The 21,983-nt window shown below is 47.4% G+C and overlaps 1 protein-coding gene across 1 annotated transcript; it reads right to left on the bottom strand.

Moving 5' to 3' along the window:
• Nucleotides 1-216: 216 nt before the first annotated feature.
• On the bottom strand, nucleotides 217-20,130 carry LOC142795434 (endothelin-converting enzyme 2-like; the record flags this gene model as incomplete). Its single annotated transcript, XM_075886054.1, has 7 exons — nucleotides 217-1,022; nucleotides 2,941-3,295; nucleotides 5,380-5,702; nucleotides 7,300-7,665; nucleotides 10,484-10,714; nucleotides 19,115-19,348; nucleotides 19,840-20,130. Coding segments are annotated over 7 exons (2,034 nt in total), but the record flags the coding sequence as incomplete, so codon positions are not given.
• Between the last annotated feature and the right edge of the window lie 1,853 nt (nucleotides 20,131-21,983).

Raw genomic sequence — 21,983 nt, 5'->3', positions numbered from 1 at the left:
TCGAAATTTGATTTCTCATTTTTTTGTGGTCTCGCAACATTTAACACATTTTCGTCGCAACAGAAGCTTCGCTTGAAAAATTCATGAGCCATGCAACAATCTCATGCTGGATGACCAGCGAAACCGGCAAACAGGCGGCAATGAATTTTGTTGACCGTTGCAAACAGCACCGTCTAAGTGTAGCGTAAGCTTCTTTATTGTTTGCCATTTGAGCAGTACCCAGCTTTTTTGCCACGTTCGCAAACTCGTGACACTTCGGCAGACAAGTATCGAGCAAAGTGAGGATTGTCCAATTTGTTCACGTGTTTTTGCCCGTCTGTATTTCTAACGGACCATTGGTGGCAATTATGAATAGTCCAATACCTATGGCACCCATCTGCTAGATGCCTTTTCTGCTAGCAGACATGTTTCGCCTGCATATTCACCGCTTCACTGCTATAATCACCGGCAATTTAATAAAACATTAATATATTCCCTCAACGCTAAGAGGGAAGCTGTCGTCTGAGCATCGTGAAGTGATATACCTATAAATACAAGCGTTGAAATTGAAAAGGTCCAATAGCCACTTTTCAAAGCTTCGTAATGAAAACGAAAAAACTCAATTGTAAACGAAACGAACAAAATCACTCCGCGTAAGAACAAATAGGTGTAATTAACGTTAACGTAGGTAAATAAAAGATATTGTTCGAAATCTACAATAGCGAAAAAAGAAGAAAAATTCAGTCCGTGTCCGCGTCCGAAGATGACGTGCGCAATGCTCGTGCGCAGCATGGCCACTGTTAGCACCGCTAGCTGGTCAGCAAGGTACACTTGTCCCGGAGGTTCATGGGCGAACCGAGCGGGCAGTTGAATGCCTCCGCGAAGGGAGCGAAGTTGCGCACGGCCGCGTTGCAGTTGGGCGAGTGGCGCCGCCCCGCGGCGTCTTGCTCACACATGGTGAGGCAGGCGGTCATGAAGAACACCTGCTCCGCGCTGTACTCCTCAAGACCTTTCAGGCGGATTTCGTCGGTGCCGTTCACCGTCTGCACGTAACAGATGCATGAAGAACAGCGGTAAGTACAACGGGAAGTCGAGGTGGTAACATATTGGTGTTTAAGGACTCGGCGTGCCAACGCGTACGTACGAAGGAAGTCAAGGCAACACGAACGCCGACTAACAGATGTCTTTTAATGTGAACATTTGGAACCATCGACAAATTTACAAAAGCAAAAACAGGACGCACAAACAGAACCGTCGACCAATTTCAATATGGAGAACAGAAAACATGGACAGTTCGTACCATCGACAAGATTACAAGAAGAACCAGAAAAAAGAACAATTAGTACCATCTACATGTTTACAAGTTTTAAAAAAAAGGAAATGCGGTACCAGCAACGGTGACCAGCTGTCTCGCGACTCTCGGAACCATCCCGCGGTGCAGCCTGTTAAGGCCTTAGGTACCCCGCGAAAATTTGGTGGACGCTCAAAATTTGGCTTCAGGAGCACAACGACATCGCGAAGTCGGCCCCCGTCGGCGTCTTTTCTATCGCTAGCACGACTTCACCTGTGAGTGGACACCTCAACCGTGCCGCGAGGAGAAGAACGTCTGTCCGAGTAAGAAGGGCTGTTTTAAGCTACCTAACATGCCTACAACAAGTTTGGATGCCTGCATTTCCGATGGAGGCGGAAATGTTGTAGGCCCGTGTGCTCAGATTTGGGTGCACGTTAAAGAACCCCAGGTGGTCGAAATTTCCGGAGCCCTCCACTACGGCGTCTCTCATAATCATATGGTGGTTTTGGGACGTTAAACCCCACATATCAATCAACAACTTTGGATGCGAAGTGCCCATCACTTCATTATTCTACATTTTGCGAAGATAAGCGGAGGAAGTTTTCAATGGACGCTCTAAATTAATTTTAAAATAATTTTAATTTTAAATTAAACAAAAGACTCTGATTGGACACACAGACCCACAGACGGCTTTTAGTTAACACGCACGTTCCGAATTTCACTTCTTCAACAACGCCTACGGGAAATCTCCCACCGGCACTATCTCAGAGGTCACGATCCAGTGCCAATATATGTGGGGTGGCCAATTAACGGTTGTGCAGTGCAAGCAATCATGTTTTTTTTTCAATAAAAAACTATCTTGCAGACGCTGCCAGCGTCGACGTTGCGAGACGAGAGGGAGGCAGCGTAGAATAGGAGAGAGAGAGGGGAGGGGACGCACACGCCACCCCCCAGGTTGAGCTCGATCATAAGAAGCTTAGCATCTCATAACTAGACAGGATGACTACCGAGTTTACAAGTGAATGTTTCTTGAAGAAAGCCCACATCCTCCTCGCAAATGACACGGCTGAAATGGGTTGCGCATGCGCAGCTGGTTCATAAGTGCGTGCGTGGTAAGGCAGAGGAATTTTCTTTGGTAAACATCATGTTACAAGCCCAGCACTTGTCCTGATCGATTAGTTTTGATCACCATCCTTGCTTTATAACCGCGTGTTATCTTTCGATAATGACTTTCTAGGTCATAGTCTTGATATAGAGAGATGTCCATCTCTGCATCAAGAGTGACTTTTTATGGCTTCAACAAACTAAAAAAAATTGTTGAAAGTGGTGTACCACTGGAGCCAGCGTTTTGACAAGCGATTTTCGTCCTCTTCAAAGCTGCACCTTGAAGACGACAAGTTGAAGTTGCAGCCTTGAAGAACACAAGACCTCTTGTAGAGGTGTTGGTTCCACCGGCACACCGCGTACAAGAATGTTTCATTCCTTTAAGCTTCCACCTTTCTCTGCATTTTGCCTATGTTCGGATCTCTGCGCAAAATTTCATCTTGCAAGTCAAAAAGGCCATATCGGCGTATTCGTGAATCACGCGACGTTTGTATCCCCAGTCGGCAGTGGATGACCAGAATACCCTCTTAGTGTGACGTCACGATGTTTCCCATGAAGGCACGCACCTTGTTGTACGCCGCGTAAGCCAGTGCCAGCGCCGGTAGAAACGGGAACGCCTTGAGCTTCTCGTTGCGGTCCGAGCACAGCATGCCCTCAAGCAGCCTGTCCTTCAACTCGGCCACGGGCGTCACCGCGAAGGCGGCCGCGTGCAGCAGCGTCCGGACGTTCATGCTACGCACGAGCCGGTCGGCGTACGCGAATCCCAGGCCGCCGTAGCGCATGGCTTCGGTGCCCGCGCCGTAGTACAGCGGCGGCTGGATCGCCGCCGTCGACACCGCGATCCCCTTGAGAATCGGTTCGTAGAAGGTCAGCGACGTCGTGTCGAGATGGTAGAACTGGGCAGCGGCGCTGCGGTATGGGCTGAGAGAAAAGGCGTGATTGATATGTGGGATCGAGCTGCACTGCCTGAACTGTGGGAATGAAACGACAGTATGAAAATGCGGTTTTTTGGGGGGTTCCGTTGAACACCAAAAAGAAATAATGATGGTGTGACAGTATTCGGTCATTCCAGTGACGCAGGTGGCGCCATGTAGCCGTGCTTCGAAGCTGTCACACGGTGATAGAACAGCGACGCAGTTCGGTCTCTCACTAGTCATACACCAATGAACGCGTCTTCACGCTCAAGGACGCTGACGTAAACGCTCGCGACATCACCTTCTCGTCCGCCATTTGAACCTTCCGCTGCGCCGCCTATAGTGGCTGGAATGGTCGAATAGACACCGTCCGCTCACCAGAGGGAGCTGGATGGCTGACGCTAGCCCATCCTAACTTCGCTGACATTGACCGTTAGGGGTACGCAGAAAACAGAAGCGCGCTCGCGTCCCCGTGAATCCCTGCTGCGATTCGCCCACTCACGCGGGCAGGGAGACGCGGGCAGAGCGTTCAATTATGACTGACCCCAACCTATTATGGCGTTTTTTTTCTCCACTAGGCATTGCGTTCTGGTGCTGCAGTCGCACTAAAAACTTGACTGCACGGTGTCTACAGACCCTTGATGACATCCCGTTTTATTCACCGATGTGTTTTAATAACATTGGTGGAAAAGAAGATTTTTAGAAAATAGCCCGCGGATTTTCTACAGTTTCCTTCCCTCATTTGGCAAAATGCGTTCAAATAAATGTTTGTTTGAGCTACATAAAATTATAGAACATTTTTTGTACTTCACGCACGTTTCTTTTATGTGAAAACTAAAGGGAGACTTTCCTTAAACTTGAAAACAAATTGAAAACGTGCTTTCAGTTTTATCGTTAAGAGCTGGTAAATGAGATGACAGAAAGTTTTTCGGGGTATAACATTTGTGATCCTGAAATTATCTATAGGCAGTGGCCCAAGAAGCTAGGCAGACTGTCGAAGCAGCACACGGGGCATAACGCGATCTACCGAGAGTGCTAGTTCACGTGATTAGTAACGCATGTAGCGACCAAACGAACAGTGCTTTGGTGGACTTACAGGAAATGAAAGTGAGTTCATTCAACTCTTCACGGCGTTTTATTTAATTTCACCTCACCGCATTCAAACTACTGAAAACATTCGTCCGACAACCCAGCATGACGCCGGACATGTGTCGAAAATGAAATCGTCTATAGATGCTTATCCGTAACACAACCTGGGTAGCGACGTCTTAGGCTCTAAGCCAATCATTTCTCGTTGTTGTTTACCACGATTTGAATTAATGAGGCCATCAAACATCGTACACACTAACCTAAACATTTTTATGCGTACGCATCTACCGCAACAATATCGTTTTTTTTTTGTTGTTGTTGTTGACGAAGATACCAAACGCAATGTTAACCAGCCCACTATGGCGGCGCTCAAACTCATCCGTAAAATAGTCTTTAGGCAGCGCTTCCCAACCATTGGCTGTAACTGACTACCGGTTACCTGTCCTTGTCGTGACGTCCCCTGCCTTTTTTTATATATTCTGTTACAAACAAGTGGTTACAACCTACGAATAAATACGAGTTCCGCCCCCCGACATGCGCGTGCTATCCACATGTGCAAACAAGTCGTACTAGGTAGTTACCGTTCCAACAGCAAGCGTTTTTTTTCTGGTAATTAACATACTTCGCATATCAATATTAGTTCGTGGTAACTAGTTGAAAATATTACGTTTATCCTATCACTGATGGGAATACTTGCTTAAATTTTTGAGGAAGTTCAAGTTTTTCGACCGAGCACAAAACAAACAAACGTGTGTCTACATGCGAAAGGAACTGAAACTGCATGGAAAGACCCCTGACGTGACGGATATGAGTGAATGCAATCAGACGTGGCTTTCATGCAAACTTTCTGTCGGTGCGACAGTGACAGCTGCGGCCGAAGCTCCGCAGGTTGTAGCTGGCTGCAGGATATCGGCTATAGCCTGTTTGGTTCACTCTATTTCTTGATGTCAGCCCTGTATCACTTCTCATCCTCCTCAATCTAAACGCCTCGAATTCACGCACCCTCCAATGTTCTTGGCGAGCCCCTCGTGACTGGACCGCCAGTGGCCAAAGAATCCGCGCGAGTTGTCCACGCTTTCGCCATAGAGACGTGGGAGGTCCGCCGGCTCGAAGTTCGGCGCCAGCGGCCACACGACGGGCTGCGTCTCTAGCAGCATGAAATAAATCCAGTCGAGCCTGGGCTTGCCCAGCGTCTTCGACGAACGCACCACCTTCGACGTCTCAGAGTGCACCACGTTAAGCGTCTCCATGACGGACGTCCTGGCGTCGTCCGGCAAGTTCGCCGCGTGCTGGGACGCGAGGAGGATGTTGTAGGTGAGGCTTACCTGTGCAGGAATGTGAAATCAATCAATGCAAAAGCGCCAAAGTGGATGTCATCGAAGAAAAGCTCAGTACCTCTCTCCTTTAGCGAAAACACATGTTGCAGTGAGCAACATCTGTGTAAGCAAACTAACTCATGGGTCGACTCATTCAAACTCGGATCGAGCCACGAGTTTAAGTGACGAGAGGACACAATACAGGTGCTGCGTCCTCTGTTCCCTCTTTTTTTTAATTGATTGGTATGTAGGGTTTAACGTCCCCAAAACCACCATATGATTATAAGAGACGCTGTAGTGAACGGCTCCGGAAATTTCGACCAGCTGGGTTTCTTTAACCTGCACCCAAATCTGAGCACATGGGCCTACAGCATTTCCGCTTCCATCGGAAATGCAGCCCCTACAGCCGGGATTCGAACCCGCGACCTGCGGGTCAGCAGCTGAGTACCTTAGCCACTAGACCACCGCGGCGGGGCGGGGTACATATGTAGCCTTTATAAAATTGGGTAGGCCGCACTGCAACCACTATTGATGTTTGACGAAGATTAGCGTCTATTCGAAAAAAAAGGTTCCGAGACCTGCCGTAGCTCTGTGGTAAAATGCTTCATTGCCACACAAAATGCTTGGGTTCGATTCCAGCTGGGACCTTGACATTTATTCTTTGCATTTGTCGGCTCGACGCTACTGATGTCGGGTATTTCTTAACGCTCACGCATTAATATTGCCCATGTGTGTTCTCGTCGGTCCTGCAGGTAAGTGTCCATCACCTGTGGCGCATACCCATATACCAGCGGCACATACCCGCTCGTGGGTATGTGCCACTGTCTGACGGGAAATGTGTGACGCCGTACTCGAAGAGACTGTGACTATATTCACGCGTCTTTACCAGCGCGCCATATTCGTCAAACCATCTTACCCTTCCATGCTAAATTTGGTTCATGCTAACTTAAGGGGGGTGACAACGAGAGCACCGAAACGTAAGCGGCTAGATAGATAGATAGATAGATAGATAGATAGATAGATACGCTCAAAATTGTCTAGGTTTGCTAAGAAGTGCTTCGCATTAAAAAAGAGTCACAGCCACCGAACAATTTTTCATATTATAGAGATCAAACCCGGGACCAACGCCTTTCTGGGCTGGTCGCTCTATCACTTACGCTAACGGGGAAACTATAAGAATTGAGTGTGAAACGATCGACAAATCGAAGTGCATGGACACACCCCCGACCAGGGCAATTTTATAGGTAGTAAGGAAGCTCTACTTCAAAGATACACCAAATTGCGCAAGCTTCCATTTTACCAAGGAGAGGTGCATTAGGTTAAAAAACGGACAAAGAGGTAGAGATGGGGGACGGTTGCGACACGCGGTATTTTTGCACAACCGTCTCTGCCTAACCCAGGACGGGCTCCTGGACGTCGAGTTTCAACCTGCACAAAACATTCTCCCACTGTCCCTCATAATTTAAATGTCTTTGGGGGGGGGGACGGATAAGGGGAATGCTTTGGACACCCCATAAGATATGAAGATTTTCCTTTCTGTGGAGCGATATTAACAGGGAGCATGCATTGGTCCTTGTGGCCCACTTCGAATGGGGGCCACACTCACCTGAATGCCGCAGAGAAGCCCCTGGTAGAGCGTACTCGACTCGCCGAGGGCAAAGGTTGCGGTCTCGAACAGCGAGTTGCTGGTGAGCGCGCCGACCTGCTGGACGAACCACCAGACGGTGTGGTAGAGCAACTGCTGGGCTGACAGCGCCCTTGTGGCCACGTCCATGGCACTCAGGAGCGTGGTCGAGCTAACGAACACGCCGTAGTGCTCGCCCACGTTGAAACCCAGCACCTTGGACGCCGCCAACGTCCAGTCGTTGGCGGTGAATCTGGGCGCGAACTCTTCCAGATCGGAGAGTGAACCGCTCACAGGCATCGGGTGGGGGTCAGTCTCGGCAACGCTCATCCACTTCAGCACCTTAGTCTGAAAAGTTGGTAGACTCGGCCATTGTAAACTACTGGAACATCCGATGCTATCTTGAGAAAAAGTTACTTAAATAAGGCAACTAAGCCTTACTGCAAAAAGCAGCGGGTCAATATGTGCCAAAATAGGAACGTGACTTGCTGACCAGCTTGTTCTAATCGCAGATATTTAAGGCACAGTCAGAGCACTCTTAAACTACCATCCGAATGTGCCATGAAAGTCAATGAAAACGAAGTTTTGGTATTGAAGGTGTATATTAACAAAAATAGCATTAGCCACAGTAGTAGTCATTGAGCCAGCAAAGCCAAAGATAGACAACTTTAGTTAGCGCCAATGATCGCTCATGGTATGCGAGTGAATACGGCAGTTTAAATTACGCGACCAGACGTCGACATGTCGCCTACCGTATGCAGAGCTCAGAACAACTATCTAGAAGATTGAAGTGGCGGATTTTGGACGGTACAGACGACCTCTACTGAGAACTATAGTGATTTGAGGTAACTAAAACTTGCGCAAGCGCTGGCCGACGATGAAACAAGATTGGATGCGGGCAACTTCAAACCAGGCGTATTCAGCAGACGACGCCATTGCAGTGTGCAACACACTGCTTGAGCTATGTGCTTCGATTTAGGTGCACGTCGAATAACTCCAGGTGGTCTAAGTTTATGGAGCCCTTCACTACAGCATCTGTTTTCATAATATCGTGATTTTGGGACGTTAAACCTAAACAATTATTACTATTAGGCGCTCAACGAACGTGTCGACTTCGGTCCGCTGCTGTTGAATTGGTGAATTGTACATTTTGCGTGGCCGTGAGCGAGTAGTACCGTAAACTCTAGTAGTGGCTAAACTCGAACTAGCGGACGCCATATATTGCGTGCGGGTATGTGTTTTAGTGACGTCCGAAAACGAGTCCGGCGGCAATTGGGCTTCTCACACCGGCATTATTTTACGAAATATCGTTTAGAACAGAAGGTGTGGGCTCATCCGGAAGGCCGTGCGTTTTCCTATTATTGTTGGCATGAAAAAAGTATCTCACTAATATGTGCAGAGTGGACATCTGTAAATATGCGCATGTTATAACAGTGCAAGAGACAACAAAAATGACCTTATAGACATCGATACAGTGCCCGGTTACGCTCAAATCGTGCACGAGATGCGAAACCAGTGGAGTTCAACCTTTGGATTCCCGCTGTTGCTGAAGGGCGACCACTCCAAAAATATTTTTTCAGCAAACAAACACAGCAGCGCAACACTTCTGGTGGTGTAAGGGGGAAGAGACAAACACTACCAAACGTCTTGAGCTTTAAAAAAATACGTAAATATAAATGCAGCGCATTTTGTATTGTTTTGTTCTAGCGTCTCACATATGGTAAAAGAAGCTCCGCACATGGAACGAACTTTATTTGATTACAGTGGTACAAGAAGCTACTGCGACGTCTGTTATACTTGAAATGACTCGTAAGTCATTGCGGAACATTTAACAGCATGCTAATTAGCTTGGGCACAACTTACATCATAGATACCAAATAGGTTGTTTCTCCCGAGCACCATTGGGTATGTATTGGAGTACAAACACATACGGGAAGATGCGATTGTAATATGTTAAAGTGTGTGCAGCTGTTATATTCGGCGCTTTCCGTGTGGCAGAGAAAGAGAACTATCACCCTCCAGAACCATTTCACACTCCTTTTATTCTCGTCTTCCTCGTCTAGGTCACTCCCAGAAAAAGTGCGCCGATCTCTCCGTCATACGAAAAGGAAAAAAAAAACTTTATTTTCACATCAATGTCTGCGTGGTTGAATGCCCTTTTTATTTTCACAATAATAAATCTAAAAAGACCAATTTCAATACACATAATGAGAAGATATGTTCTTTTTTTAACCTTGAAATGGTTTTTTTCTGGGCTATCCAACCCCCAGGGCAGGTGTAAACAAAATTTCAGGATGCATACACTCAAATCTCAATCTTGCATAGCGCAACGTGCATCCACACCTCCACACCTTATTCCAGGCCGCTACTGCTGGAAGGCATTCCATATAGGGTTGTAGAATAGGTGCCCAATGTTGTTCAGGAGCAACAACTGATTACTCACATATAAATAATAATTATTTTTTCTTCTGAAAACGTTATTGGCACATTTTAGCATTTCCTTGCACATAACAAAGTTTTCTTGGTGTTGTTCATCAACACAAAGTTTTGGGCACCAAAGGGTTAAAATTGTGTGAAATATGAATCTGAGTTTTGGAAAACATAATACATAGTAAACGTTTCTAAAGTGAATGAATTTGAGAAACTGGTGTTCAAAAACATGCCCATAAGTTCTGGATGCGCAAATTCACGACTAGATAGCGAGTAGCCTTGGGAAAATGTGTTTCACGGCTGTGACTTTGTTGGCTCCGAGCAAGTTATAATGTTGTCCGCGAAATAATGCGCATGCGCCCCTTCACGGACTTCACTTTCGGAGCAACGCGAATTCGCGGACGCTTTCCCCCGTATTCACGAACGCTCCTCGACTCGAATTTCACCCTTCACTTGACAGAGTTCCGCACTGCGCCGCTGCTCGGCTGAAAATGACGCTGCGCTACTCAAGAATAGCAGCAAATTACTACTGATATTCAGTGACTTTCTCAGTCTATAGAGGGCGCTCCCATCGGCTTTCTCAAGTTAAGGTGGAGCGTTGAGTGAAGGGGCCTTCTAGAGTACGGGGGTCTACCTCCGTACCTTCACTCCACTTTGCTGTCGTTGCTGTCGAGCCTAGTGCGAAACTGCCTTAACTTTCTTATGGTGTTCGTGTGCGGCTGTGGCCAAATCTCACCTGCACCTCCGCGCTTTCGGTCCTCAAAAAGTGCAGGTAAGAGGTGGGAACTGAGGCAGTGCCGTTGTCGTAGATGACCCTGATGAACTGCTCCACGAAACCCGCGTAGGTCTTGAGCGTGCCGTGCAGCTTACGCCACAGGGTTGTCAGCGGCTCGGGCTTTATGGTGATGAACCTCGAGTTCTTGGTGGCCGCGACGTGGTCAAACCGGAACCACAGTGGCACGAACCACTTGCAAGAGAACCAAAATCACTCAGAGTTAGTCCTTGTACGCAGTCATTGTCCTTTTGCGTGTTCTTGAACGTGTCATTAGGCGCATAGGCGTGCAACGCATTACTTTAAGGCGCGATGTTTCACTGGTCCGACCTTCCTTCTCAGCCTTCTAGCCCAATTTATCATGGTTGAAAGTAAAGCTTTGCGATGGATGCGAAAAAAAAAATGAATCGATTGTTGCATCTCGCAGACGCTTGACTCTAGTTTCTAGCGTTCCGGGGTAAAGTTGAAACGTTAACATTCTTGAAATGCGACGTGACCGGTTTAAGGCCACCATTTTCAAATATCCGCATAGTTGTCATTGCTCGCTGCGGACACTGGAAGGGTCGGCTCAGAAGATGTATGACGCGTACGCAGGAATATAATTGGGCGAAACTTGAAAGGGAGACCACGAAGAAGACACGCGAACAGATTGAGCACATACGTGGCACCCGATCTTTGGTAGGGAACGTACTTGGTACTTACTCAAGTCGAACGGCAGGTCGGGGGAAAGTGTCCGCTCCCCCTCCCCCCTCCCCTGTCCGTGCGTATGCCTATGCATTGACGAGTCCGTGGGGTTCGCCACGAACAGCATGCATGAAGTGTGACGAGGCCTACCAAAAATGTCACTTCGGGAGTCTTTGTTACGTCAAAAAGCATTTTTCAGGATGCCACAGCAATGCGTATTCTTTCGTTCCTGTTTAAAAGCTGAAATTTTTTCGTGGAAAATTATTTTCACTGCTAATGCTGCGAGCATCCGTTTCTTTTACAGGAAGGTTAAAAAAATTATTGCTACCGAGATCTCGCATGTGTCTTTCAATTTCTTTTTGGTTCTGGTGTGCAGAGACGATCCGTTGCATCGCTTCTTAAAGGGGATTATTATCTACAACAATGACTTTCTTCTGCCGATTTTCTTGGTAGGTCTGTCTGCACAACGCCAGCTGTGGTGGCTCGGCAAATGACGTGTCGCGTTCATCGGTCGCTATTTTGTGTACATGGGCGCGATTTCCAGCAGCCACATCTTCCAAAGGATCGGACTGCAAAAACATCCAAGTTGTGAGACTTGGGTTGGCGTTAAAGAACTTCCGGTGGTCAAATTACTTCTAGAGTGCCCCACTGCTTCGTGTCATAATCGTATTGTGGTTTTGGCAAGTGACTTCCATAGGTAATCTTTGTGTAACTTAGAAGATCGTCTGACAACCTGAAAGTCGCGTGTTTGATCGTGGTTTGATGGAGGCGACATGCCGGAGGTTCGTGTTCTTTAGGTACACGCAACTCAGGTTCGCGTTGAAGAACGCTAAGCGGTCAGAATCTCCCAAGCTCTCCACTACGGCGTCACTAATAGTAAAATCGTGGTTTCATCGTCCAAGCCTCCCCAAATTATCATGACATAACTTATGGCCCTTTCTTTGTTTCATTATAGTATTCATAAGTGCCTTCGACCTCGTACTGCGATCTGTTTGCAAGTCGCCACGCAACGTAACACTGGAACTGACTGAAGCCACCTTCTCGATTTTATTTAGTAAAACACAAAACTCACAGGTCAGAGTGTCTAATATTGAAACTGTAACCTAAAGAACGTCGTGAAAATTAAGCTTATATAAACTTGTTTAATATAGCTAGTACTGTGAACTCGTATACGCAAAACAAATGCTGGAAACAGTAGCAGTTAACAGCGACATCGGTTCGTGTTTCTGCGCATAACATGAGACTTAGCGTCAGACTCATGGCCATGATATGGGAACATCTGTACATGGCGCCGTCTCTCAGTGGCAGCAACGGCATACTACTATCCTCCTGAGTACCAGCAATGGGAAATTTGTCCAAAATATTGGACATCGAAGACCGAGCGATTACAGCTTTTCCAAAGCTCCCATCGCCGTAAAACCGGTTGTCCAATACCTTGGACAACTGGTGCTGCCATCTGTACCGTGGTTTTGAAATTAGAGGTCTCTAAGCGCCGCTAGGAGTATTCATAATGGTGGCGTACAGTGGTGCGGCGTTCTACGGTGTCAACCGCAACCGTAAGTACTTTTTTTCGCACTTTGAGCTTATTTATTGTCATTTCATCGGTTAAACGTCAAAGATAATGTTTCAGAAAGCACACGCAGCTAAATATTTCAACTCTTAACGTCCTTTCTTTTGCCTACGCGGTGTGAGCTTTGACATGTCCAAAAGATTGGACGTCGGGACTGAACCAAGTTGCTTTGTGTGAATAACGTGGCGCGCTGCAGTGTGAACAGAACGTGCCTGCTTCCGATTGCTACTAGGTTGCGGTATGATATGAAATTCTTTTTCATTTAGGAAAAAGGCCACGGGTCAGTGATGAGACGGCCGAAAGAATCCTTGAAAGAATCGCTGGAACGGCCACGTCCTACATTGATCTTTCAGACAGTGACGACGACACTTTGGTAGACACTACATTTTCGGCTCCAATCGATACCCTGAGCTCTGAAGAGGATGAAAATAGCGACGATGAACGCCCGTCCACCTCGAAGACGACAAAGGGGCAGTCATAGAACCGCCATGGTAGGTAAGAAATAGTAGTAGTATGCGTTTTGGGAGGGGGGGGGGCTAATGCACTGCAGGAGTGTGCATTGTGACGATCGGTCATTGCCATGTGAACGTATCAAAAGCAACTCTGCTCTTTTACGCTGTTTTTTCTCATGCAGGCCGCTTCCGTCTTGGATTACTGACTTCACATCCACCCCTTATGACAGTCAACAACGGGTTTCGTGGAGTCCAAGTGACTACCTCGTTCAGTATGTGCCACATGAAGTCTTCGAGATGATGGCTTTTGCCATGAACAGGACACATGTCCAGGAGACTGAAAAAAGTCTGGAGACCTCAGTAGAAGAACTCAAAATGTTTTTTGGGATTTCACTGACAATGTCCTGCCTGTGCTACCCGCAGATTCGCATGTACTGAATGAAAATGACAAGGGTGCCTCTTGTTGCGGATAACATGACAAAGAACCTGTACTTTCAACTTCGGCGCCGGCTGAAGCTAGTTAACGAACTTGATGTAAGTGAGCAAGAAAAAGAGAAAGACAGGCTCTGGCGACTAAGACCACTGGTGTCATTTCTACTGGGAGGGTGTCACAAGCTTCCTCGGGAAGGGAATGTCAGCATCGACGAACAAATAATCCCGTTCAGTGGACGAACGCAGCTGAAGCAGTTCGTACCACGCAAGCCAAACCCAGAGGGGCTTAAAAACTTTGTGCTCGCAATGCCAGGTGGATTAATGCTCGATTTTGAGATCTATCAAGGAAAAAAGGCAGTATTGAATCCAGGCAGCTCTGGAATAGGAGAATCCGCAGTGCTGAGGCTCACTGAGACGCTCCCTCCCGGAACGAAAGTCTACTTCGACAGATACTTTACATCAGAGCCGCTTCTGGATAAGCTAGCAGAAAACGGAATCACTGGCACGGGAACAATTAGGAACAACCGGATCTCAAAAGGGGTAAAACTATCCAGTGAGAAAGAGCTAAAAGAAAAAGGAAGAGGGACGTCAGAGATGTTTGCGAGAAACGACAAAAAACAGGCAGTTGTACGTTGGTATGACAATGAGCCCAGTACGTTGATGTCTTCTATTCATGGCCAGCACCCAGAAGACACATGCTGTAGGTGGTCCAGGAAATAAAAAAAACACATTGATGTGCCCCGGCCAGATGTTGTACGGTTGTACAATGTCAACATGGGAGGAGTTGATATCGCAGATCGTATGATCAGCTATTCCAGAATCAAAGCTCGAGTGAACAAGTGGACCATCAGAAGCATCTTCCACCTATTCGACATTGCGTTAAGCAACTCATGGATGCAGGACGTGCAAGACATGCGGGTGCAACAAAAGCGCCAGAAAGAGATTGTGAAATTCTGGAGTTTCGTCTGTCTGTTGGTGAGGAACTAATTGCGCAAGCTCAGAGTCAAAATGAAGCAGAGAGTGACTCCGACGAAGAGTGGTGCCCACCACCAAAAAGGGCTCCGTGGCCTCCAGTCGAAGCAAGAGCAAAGAGGCCATTTCCCAAGGCTGACAGATGCTCCGAATGCGGCCCGCTGCAGGCTCGAAGGATGCAACAAAAAGACGAAGTTCTTCTGCACAAAGTGTCATTTGTCTTTTTGCGTCACCAAAGACAGGAGATGCTTCGAAAATGCTCACACCAAGTGAATGAAGGAACTCACACAAAGTGAAAAAAAGCAGTTTGTAAATAAAATTTTCCTACGTTTGCCTGATCAAATTATTTATCACAAAAAACATCTTGCGTGTAACAATACCACTGCATTAGAAAAGACCGCATAGAGTCCCAATGTCCAATATAAAGGACAATGCGGCACACGCGTCCGAAAGTTTGCAGTGAATAATAAGCTGTTATTATTATATCCAGAGGCCCTCATAAACTAATTTTGAAAGTTTCACAAAAATCCGTTGCACTAAAATCAGTCTGGGACTCGGGAGGCTATAGAAGTGAGTGGGAGACATATATATAGCTGAAAAAGATGGCTGATGCCTCCGTCATACCGATCGATACAACACCAAAGGAGAACGTGTCGTCACAGGAGCAGTTGATTGTTTATATTGAACTTATATATGAGAGCTTCTACAATGTGTAATATTGTTTGGCAGGTATAGCACCACTTGATGCGGACGTACCCACGTTGACTCCTAGTGGCACATAGGCGTCTCGACAACAGCCTTGATCATGACATAATCTTTGCGGTAGATGAAGTCGTAAACATACACCTGGAAACCGCGTTTGGAGAACCCCGCGCAATCGTAGAATCAACAAGTACATTGCCACTCATATGTGCCAATGGTGAGGACAAAAATGCAGCGCGAAAACACTTGGCCAGGACGAGGACGAAGAAGAAGTGTCCGCCCTTTTGTAGAGTCTAATAAAACCTATTTGTCGTCCTCCGTTTGATCGTCGATCCCGCGCTGTCCCAATATAATGAACGCTGATACTGCATATGCCCTCCTTCCAAGCGCTTTCGAAGCACCTTCAAGGCACCGTGAAACGCGAAGAGAAATGTGAAGCGCGTCGTCTCTTGCCTGCATCCTGGCCGTTAATAAAAGGGGCGAGCAGGGAACGTGGTGAGACTGGTAGTCTGAGTCAGGCGAGTGGCGTAGAGCAAGTTTTTAAATGTGGGTGCAAATATGAGTGCATAACGAGGCGTGGGCTGAAGACGCCACCTCGCGGTCAACGAAATACACTGCTTCGAATGGGATGGTTGTAGCAACGGCGCATTGCCAGAGCTAAATGCCGAGGCCACCCATTACTTCGATCTGCCGCTTCCAGCCGGCGCCACCACCCAGCGAACCAAGAACACTGCGGGAGGAAAGTACCAAGATGCGGGACGGCTTTTTGCTCTCCCATAGTAGAGCGCCACGTATACACTCTAAATCGTTGAAAACTTTTTTTTTTTGTAATGCAAGCATGTGTTTTCCTTACGTAACGGGTTTCTGCCTTCGCATAGTTAAGTACCAAGTACTCTTAATTGTCACATTTTTCTTTCAACACACATCGCTCCTTTCATATTGGATACGAAGTTTCTGTTGGAGACGGCTTTCTCTCTCACATAATATTCGCGACTCCAGCTGAGCGTTCACCGCCTAGCGGCCGCACCTGGAAACGGCGGCAACAGGGTCAACCTCAAAAGGAGACATGTTACCACGTTGGGCCCGTTGAGAAGCGGCCGCATAGCTCCTTTGTTTTTTTACGCCATGCCGCACACGCGAGTCTGGGAAAGATAAAAGCGATTCCCAGAGACCATTGCAGTGTGCCGCAATGCGTGGCATAGCGTTGGAAAGACAACGTATCGCTCTGTCACTTCCCGTTGGATGCAGATGGCGCGCGACAGAAAACGGTGCAAATAATAAACGCATTGGAGCGAAGATGGCGGACTCTACGTTAGTTTGTTCTAATCGATTAACTCGCAACAGCTTAATTTTCCTCGATGGGTACACCATTATTTATTGTATGTGCATTCTTATCAATATTCTGGCTTTTCTAAGCGCGCAGTATATAGTTTCCTTTGTGTACGTAAGCGCTTTAGGAAATTTCATGCGTTACGTGTGGGACAGTATTATTCGCATACGCTTGTTTGTTTCGTTTTTTTTTTGCAAGCACGTAGTGCTACCAATTTTCAAATTAAGCTGCTGTAATCTCTCCCCAGAACATTTCCGATTTCACATGTGTGTAAATACACGCAAGCAAACGCATTCGCGAAGGTCACGCGTGTACGTATGTCTGTGTGTCTATACATCATGTCCGTGCATTTGTAGCGTGCGTAGTGTGCCTTCATTCATCAACTACAGCCAGCACGAACAAGCAAGTTTTCGGAAGCACACGACCTAATTCATTAAAAACCTGATAACACAGAGCGGAGAGCGGAAAGAAAGGAGTACTCTCAATACAATCCAAACTACGATTTCTATTATCTCAAGATAGTGTGGCCCAGCCAAAGTATCGTTCTGTAATCAAGTGAACGGCATGCGTGTTCAGGCTTTGACGAGACAACAAAACTCAATAAGACACATCTAATCGGCAGCCTGAATTGCAACATAGTTACCTCAAAAACTGACGAGGCCTTGTCTATATCAGTGTAGCAACGCAGCGTAAAAGTGCTAGCACCTTTCGGATAGGCCCGCTACACATAAGTAGTTGCCTTCGTCCAACCTCGGACTCGCTAGACAGGTTATTCAGCTAGAAGTAAATCTGATGCGGTTCGCCGAAGGGGCTCGATGTGTGGACGTCCAGCACAACTATTTCAGCTGTTTCACCAGTGACAATTTTTGTGCGGTTAAAATGGGGCAGTCCACGCAGTCCAAGGCAAGCAACGCAATCCGACGCCACAATCAAGAAACCTCAACACAGCGCCAAGCGAAGGTGCCGCGTTGACACTGTTAAGCGCAGCCATCTGTCTTTTCGTCCTGTGTTGCCAGCTCACGGAGCGTTCCATGGAGTTGCGGGTAGGGTACGAAGTATACTTATAAATTGTTAAACACTTTTTCAGAACACACATAAAAGGCGCGTTCGCAGGGCCTCGTTCATGTGCTTGGCGGAAGTTCAGTGTGACCTGTACAACCATCGCCGCGGACTCGGAGGCCCTGAGCTTGACTCCTGTCGCCAGGCCTTTTTCATGACGGAAATACGACATAAAAGCCTAGGTAGACCCCCAACAAACCACTTCCTTGTTCTCTAGCACGAAACTGGGAAGCCACGCTGCAGTTAGTAAAGGTACTTTCGTCCTAACCCAGCACCTCCACCAAATCTAAAGGTGATTTATTGAACGTAGAGCTACTGGCTGGTCGTGCACAGGTCCTAGCACAGCTCAAGTCTCTGCTGCACGCTCGATCCTGCTGTCTCTGCGCACCGCGTTACGCGATTCTGCCACGTGGTATTCAATGCGAAGCATTTCTTTGTAGTTTGTGGGTACTTTGATTATTGATATCGACGTATCAATCTATCTAACCACCTGTATGTGTCTCGGTGCTCTGGCGACCACCCTCTTAACTTGGGGTAGACCAAAATTAGTGCGATAGGGGAAGGAGTTTCAACGAATATGTCACCTACTCCTCCTGGTCAGCATAGAGAGGGGTGCAAAGTCAGCCCCATACATTGACTTCGCCCGCTCCCCCTGAAGGGGAACCCTGCTCACCTTTATGGTGAGCTGCTAGTTAGAAGAGCCAAAGTAGCTATAGTTGGTTCAGCGAAGTGCAAGAACCCTGTTCAGCGAAGTGTTCTGGCAGCGAACTGCTCAAACAAAATAAGAAATGTAACACTTATTTTGTGCTCACACCGTGTATACCTTTCCGTTCATATCGTACGTCATCATTCGTGTTTGAGCAGCGCGTTGTAAGGTCCAAGCTGTGGCCTTTGTTAGTTCGCCGTTGTATAGTGGGCGTTCTTTGCATGCATTGTTTTCGTTTGACCCTCAAATTTCAATCTGCTTGCCATGAATAGTGTTACATTTCTGTGGGTCGCTGTCAAATATATTGCTTTGCTTTTGCTGTAGAACTGACTTTTTGATTACTTAACGAAAATTGAAAAATACGAGTTTTCTCAAATCGCTAAAGAGAGGCTTGAATAGGTCGCTCTATTTCGCGGTTTTTCTTTTTCTCTTTCTGTGAGTGTATGCATACCAGTTGATGCCACTGCTATCCGGTCTAAACACATCGTAGTGAATAAAACCTCGGGGTAGTTGTTCGCTAGACGGCCTGTTGTACGCTTAGTTGCTGCGTAGATCGTGTTTGACGCGGCACAACACGCCACACTGTCCACTTCCACCGGGACCTAACCACACGTTTAGGCCAGTGCGTCGCTCTCACCACCTCCCCACTTCCGGTTAAATCGAAACAAATGCGCATGTGGACAGCTACCTTTCCGCTTAAAACGACGAGGGCTTCGAGGAGTTTTGCGTAGGTGGCGGCGCCTCCACGAAGGAAGTTGGCCTCGCGTCGCAGGAACTGTTTGAAGGACTCCACGCCCGCAGAGTCCTTTTCGGGTCGCGCCACCTTGCAGAAGGCCATGAAGTCAGCGGGCCGGTCCATCAACTCGCCGACAGAGCTGTTGGCTTTCAATCGGGTCATTGCAAGCAGCGATTCCATGAGCAGCTGCGTCAACAGATTATAAGTATGCAATGTTTTCATACATTTTTTTTTAATTTGATAACGCTTTGCGATAAGTAGCCAGGCACTGGGCGTGACAAAAATATGTCTACTAAGCGCAGGTAGTAAAAACATTCTCATATGACTAACAGCACTTTGCATCTATGGTATTTAAGGCCTACGTATAATGTCCCATCGTGGAGCCCACATCGTAGCGATAAAAGTGACATCTATTCTGACGTTACGTCTGATCAAGCGACAGTTGAAGCGCCATTGCAGCCTACGAGGTGCGTGCTCGCTTTGTGCCACCGTGCGCACACACACAGCGCGCGCACAACTACTCTATGTACATAAAGACGTCCGTTGTCTTCGTAACGTTTGTCTCAAAGCCAAAGAAACTGAAGCATAGACGACTCGCTACTGCTTCGCATGAAATCGATTCCTTCTTTGTTTCGTTTCCTCTTTAGGGAAACGCGCTGTAGGGTCTGGTGCGTCACCTGCTCGGTCAGGGTCCCCGCGACGGCTACGCGTTTGGTCCACGCCGAGCACACGAAACGGCCGAAGTCGAAGCACGGAGTCCCGGCCTTTGGGTCCTTGACGGTGAGCGCCGCCGCGTGCGCCACGCAGTCGTCAGTCTCGCACAGCGGGTACGTGGGCGCCGCGGTGGTCTCCTCGGTGACGTGCCGCGGGAACCACTGCGACAGCACCACCAGCATGAGCACCACTACGGCGAGGGCGGCGAGGAAGAGGCCCGCGAAAAGCGCCTTCTTGAGGATAAGCTCCTTCCGCTGTATCGTTGGACACACCCAAACACCGGATTTGTCAGCGTGAGTGCGACATCAAAGGGACACAGAAGTAAAACGACGTACCAGTTTGGATTGATCACTTTTACTACGAAAACTATCCCCGAGATTAAATTCACTATGGTTGGTTTATTCATTGGTTCATTGATAGAAAAGAAATTCAAGTTTCAATGGCCACTTGCAAATTTCACAGCGAAATTACCACTCATGATGTGACAAATTTTGAAAGTCTTCCTTTCGTATTTTGGTCTCGTTGAACCGACGGAATATTATGAAAAAGGGTGTGCTAAGCATCTCACCCTCTCAGTGAATGTTCTCCGTATTTACCTATTAGGTATAAGATATGTCCTGGTAGACGCTGTCAAAAATCCATGACGTCACAAGATTGGTGCAGGAACTTCAATGTGGTGTCGCCACCCTCATTTTCTTCTCTCGCGTTTTCTCACTTACCGAGCGTCTTCTCGCGATGAGCACGCTCAATTTCGTATTGTTAACGAGTAACGCACTAATACGAGGAAAATTGTTAGTCCCTTAATATCCTTATCTCAAGTATTACGTCTCAAAACCACCGTATGATTATTAGAGACGCCGCAATGGAGGGCTCCGGAAATTTCGACCGTCTGATTGTCTTTAGGGGCGAAGCTTCTTATAACGGCACCCGTTCGTCCCTCGTAGCCGTTGTAGTATGTAACAAGTATAATATTTTGATCTCCAAGGTGGTGCCGGTGAGAGATTTATTCTGTGTGTCGTTGAACAATAGAAAATTGTGCTCAATGCACATGCTACTAGCTGCTAATGGGGAATGATAGACAGGAGCATTCGGCTTTTAGTTAACGCGCACGCTGCGATCCCCATTAGCAGCCATTGGCATGTACATTGAGCACTATCTGACGAGAAAGGGTTGCTACGTTATACTCGCTGGGTGTAACCTCCTTAGTTTTAGAAAGGCTTAGCGAGTGTTCAGCCTCAGTGCCATGAATTCAATGAAATAGTATATACCATGAATGAAGTTGACGTGAATAAATGTGGGAAGTAGATACGAAGCGCAAGCCGTGAGAAAGTAAAAGCCCAATTCTCCAGTCTCTCATTTCCCATTAGCAGCCATTGGCATGTAAATTCAGCCCTATCTGACAGGAAAAGGTTACTACGTTATACTCGCTGGGCGTAACCTCCTTGGTTTTAGAAAGGTTTAGCGAGCGTTGGGCCGCAGTGTCATAAATACAGTGAACTAGTATATACCATGAACTCGAGGTGGTTAAAGGTGGGAAGTAGACCCGAAGCGTAAGCCGTAAGAAAGTGTGCGTGTGCCACCTCTTGTTTAGTCCTTGGAATGTCCGCTGGTTTGTGGTGCTTCTCTATGGGAAATATATGGTGGAAAGATGCGAGATGGTGGTACTTGGAGTGTTGAATAGATGTACGAACGGACACACAGACAGATGCATGGATGGACGCATGAACGGACGCAGGGGCGGATGCATGGACGGACGCACGAACAGACGCACGCACGGACGGGCAGATGGACGCATGGACGGTCACACAGATGGACGGAAGCAAGAACGAATGGACTGACGAATGCTTGTCCCTACTCTCCATCATTCAGTCCGTGGACATGCTGCCAAAGTTTTTAACGTGCACTGGCATCGCACAGTACATGGGCCTCTACCATTTCGCCTCCCTTGAAATGCGACTACCGCGGCCGCAATCGAATCCGCAACGTTTAGGCCAGCTGATTGATTGATATGTGGGGTTTAACGTCCCAAAACCACCATATGATTATGAGAGACGCCGTAGTGGAGGACTCCGGAAATTTCGACCACCTGGGCTCTTTAACGTGCACT

This window comes from Rhipicephalus microplus, unplaced genomic scaffold (genome assembly GCF_043290135.1).
Source record: "Rhipicephalus microplus isolate Deutch F79 unplaced genomic scaffold, USDA_Rmic scaffold_671, whole genome shotgun sequence".
Taxonomy (NCBI): domain Eukaryota; kingdom Metazoa; phylum Arthropoda; class Arachnida; order Ixodida; family Ixodidae; genus Rhipicephalus; species Rhipicephalus microplus.
The sequence above is the reverse complement of the archived record's forward strand: the minus strand, read 5'-3'. Positions and strand labels throughout refer to the sequence as shown.